This window comes from Oncorhynchus nerka, linkage group LG18 (genome assembly GCF_034236695.1).
Source record: "Oncorhynchus nerka isolate Pitt River linkage group LG18, Oner_Uvic_2.0, whole genome shotgun sequence".
Taxonomy (NCBI): Eukaryota; Metazoa; Chordata; class Actinopteri; order Salmoniformes; family Salmonidae; genus Oncorhynchus; species Oncorhynchus nerka.
The window spans coordinates 68478758-68482653 of NC_088413.1; the positions used below are offsets into that span (position 1 = coordinate 68478758).

The window sequence follows — 3896 nt, forward strand, 5'->3', positions numbered from 1 at the left end:
ATTAATATAGAATTCCTGTTAGTTATGCAGAATTAAGCAGGGGCATACAGGAATCATGGAGCTCGTGTGTGGAATGATCTGCATATTTAAGCTTTCTGTCTCATTAATATATCTACAATCATTAGCATGTTTAAACCCAACTTTATTCTTATGTTTAAAGTGTAATATTAATATTACATTGATGCGATATATTGGGTTGGATATCTAGGCTGCGTTTACACAGGCAGCCCAATTCTGATCTTTTGCCTAACTATTGTTAAAAGATCAATTAGTGGCAAAAGATCAGAATTGGGCTGCCTGGGTAAATGCAGCCATAGAGATCCCTAATGAGCCAGTCACTAATGACCCAGTCCCACTCAGTTCCAAGGTTAGGGTTATTTAGGGAAGGCCAAGTCTCTAAACAAGTCCTATAGATTAGTATGAAATAGATGTTAAGATGAACTAGCTAACTGTGTCTGACTGATATTGTAAGGCCATTGAATCTCACCTCCAAGAGGTCCTCAGTGACACACACACTCACAGATGAATACATACTCACACACATATACATACTAGTGTTGAGCGATTCGTGCTTTTTGAGGTCAGTTCGGTTTTGGTTCGACTATTAGAAAATCATAAAGGTTTAGATGTTTATTTTATATATATTTTTTACATTAAATGCATGAGGAAATAATGACATTACAATGGTTCTAGAGTTTTTAATGGAAATTCAAGGTGAACATTCAATTGCCGAAACATAAAAAATATTCAATATTCTCTGTCAGGTCCACATTGGGTAGACATAAGTAGAAATATTCAATATTCTCTGTCAGGTTCTCTATTCTCTGTCAGGTCCACATTGGGTAGAGAAATATTCATAAGGTCCAGAAATATTCAATATTCTCTGTCAGGTCCACATTGGGTAGACATAAGTAGAAATATTCAATATTCTCTGTCAGGTCCACATTGAAATATTCAATATTCTCTGGTAGAAATATTCAATATTCTCTGTCAGGTCCACATTGAGACATATTCAATATTCTCTGTCAGGTCCACATTGGGTAGGTAGAAATATTCAATAGACATAAGTAGAAATATTCAATATTCTCTGTCAGGTCCACATTGGGTAGACATAAGTAGAAATATTCAATATTCTCTGTCAGGTCCACATTGGGTAGACATAAGTAGAAATATTCAATATTCTCTGTCAGGTCCACATTGGGTAGACATAAGTAGAAATATTCAATATTCTCTGTCAGGTCCACATTGGGTAGACATAAGTAGAAAAATATGAAATAATAATACTTGTTTTTTATTTGATTACTTAATATTTTTGTCATTACTTTAAAGTCCTCATCTCATTAGTCATCTCTGTTCATGCTGTAGCAGTCAGCTAGCCAGACCATCTAATATTATCTGTACTGTCTTTAGTCATGCTATTTAGCTAGCCTGCCTAAGTGTGCTGCAGAGCTTTCTGACAAGATTATTTGACTAGTTCTTCAAAGTACATAAGGCATACTTTCTGTAGTTATGTTGTGTACATTCCTCTCTCATGCGGTCTATGCGTATCTAACTTAACATAGCAGGCGTAAAAACGGATCTGTCCAGAGATCTGTATATAATGAGATACTCGTGTCTCCGCCACATTGAGAGTCCCAAAGGCGGGAAGGCAGGCGATAAACTTAGGTCCAAAATAAGGCCATGCATTGGTTTATTTTGGACAGATTTAGGTGAGAGTGAAACCAAATAACCCCCCCCCCCTTCCCCACACACACACAGTAGACACGTACTTGTAAGGGATGTGTTTGCTGCCGTTGACCAGAGCCAGGATGACGTTCCCCAGGGCAGACAGAGACAGACACAGCCCTGCTGCTGTGGTGCTGCTACTACCACTGCTGTCTCTGCCCTTCCCTCCTCCCAGCACCTTCACACAGCTGCCCAGGTCTATCAGGTGGAGCCTACTGCGACCTCCTGACACTGGAGAGAGAGGGAGGGGAGGGAGGGCGGGGGGAGAGAGAGCGTGAAAGGAGGGGAAGGGGGGAGAGAGAGCGAGAGAGGAGGGAGGGCAGGGGATAGAGCGAAAGGTGGGGAAGGTGGTGAGAGAGAGAGGGGGAGAGAGGGAGACAGCGGGGAGGGGGAGTGAGAGGGCGGGGAGGGAGAAAGAGAAGGAGGAGAGAGAGAGAGAGGGGGAGAGAGACAGCGGGGGAGGAGGAGAGAGAGAATGAGAGAAAATTAGGGAGGGAGAAAGAGAATGAGAGAAAATGAGGGGAGGGAGAAAGAGAGAGGAGAGGGGGAGGGAGAGAGGGAGACAGCGGGGAGGGGGAGTGAGAGGGTGGGGAGGGAGAAAGAGAAGGAGGAGAGAGAGAGAGGGGGGGGGAGAGACAGCGGGGAGGAGGAGAGAGAGAGGGAGAGAGACAGCGGGGAGGAGAGAGAGAGAGGGGAGGGGGAGAGAGAGGAGAGGGGGAGGGAGAGGGAGAGAGGGAGAGAGAGGGGGAGAGAGGGAGACAGCGGGGAGGGGGAGTGAGAGGGCGGGGAGGGAGAAAGAGAAGGAGGAGAGAGAGAGAGAGGGGGAGAGAGACAGCGGGGAGGAGGAGAGAGAGAATGAGAGAAAATTAGGGGAGGGAGAAAGAGAATGAGAGAAAATGAGGGGGGAGAAAGAGAGAAGAGAGGGGAGGGAGAGGGGGGAGAGAGGGAAGACAGCGGGGAGGGGGAGTGAGAGGGTGGGGAGGGAGAAAGAGAAGGAGGAGAGAGAGAGAGAGAGACAGCAGGGAAGAGGAGAGAGAGAATGAGAGAAAATGAGAGGGAGAAAGAGAATGAGAGAAAATGAGGAGAGGGAGAAAGAGAGAAGGAGGAGAGAGGGGGAGGAGGACAGGGAGGGAGGGGGAGAGAGGGTGGGGGAGAAAGAGGAGAGAGAGGGAGGGAGAGAGGGAGAAAGAGAGAAAATGAGGGAGGGGGAGAGAGACAGCGGGGAGGAGGAGAGAGAGGGTGGGGAGGGAGAAAGAGATGGAGGAGGAGAGAGAGAGAGGGAGAAAGAGATGGAGGAGAGAGAGGGAAGTGAAAAAAGGGGTGCACAAGAGATATGAATTATTATTATTAATCGTTGTGCCAAACATATATTTTTTTGTATTTCACAGTGTGTTAGGAAACCCAGTAACAGTCTTTCACTGGGTGTTAGGAAACCCAGTAACAGTCTTTCACAGGGTGTTAGGAAACCCAGTAACAGTCTTTCACAGGGTGTTAGGAAACCCAGTAACAGTCTTTCACAGGGTGTTAGGAAACCCAGTAACAGTCTTTCACAGTGTGTTAGGAAACCCAGTAACAGTCTTTCACAGTGTGTTAGGAAACCCAGTAACAGTCTTTCACAGGGTGTTAGGAAACCCAGTAACAGTCTTTCACAGGGTGTTAGGAAACCCAGTAACAGTCTTTCACAGTGTGTTAGGAAACCCAGTAACAGTATTTCACAGTGTGACAGGAAACAAGCACGTACGTACGTAGGCACGCACGCACGCAAACACACACACACACACACACACACACACACACACACACACACACACACACACACGTGTGTGTTCAGCTACGTGGTCCTTTCCCTGTCAACATATTACCTGTTGGGAGCGAGGAGGAGGAGTGTGTGGGAATGTGTGTGTGCGTGCATGCACACATGTGTGTAGAATCAAACAGTACAGCACAATGGATATGTAGTACCCTTTACAACCAACATACTCCAACAAGAGAAGTCCGAATGTCACGCCCTGACCATAGAGAGCCTTTGTATTCTCTATTTAGGTTAGGTCGGGGTGTGACTAGGGGGGGGTGTTCCTATCTAGGTTGTTTATTTCTATGTTGTCCTGGTATGGTTCCCAATCAGAGGCAGCTGTTTATTGTTGTCTCTGATTGGGGATCATATTTAGGCA

General features: G+C 45.9%; 1 protein-coding gene across 1 annotated transcript in view; it reads right to left on the reverse strand.

The window, feature by feature from the left end:
* LOC115123941 (kinesin-like protein KIF26B) overlaps positions 1 to 3582 on the reverse strand; it is a 43773-nt gene extending 40191 nt beyond the window's left edge. The window contains exons 1-2 of the mRNA XM_065003362.1: positions 3561 to 3582; positions 1770 to 1956 (exon numbers count right to left, since the gene is read on the reverse strand). Of these exons, the coding sequence (XP_064859434.1) occupies positions 1770 to 1956; positions 3561 to 3582 (209 nt within the window). The remainder of the gene's footprint in view (positions 1 to 1769; positions 1957 to 3560) is intronic.
* Between the last annotated feature and the right edge of the window lie 314 nt (positions 3583 to 3896).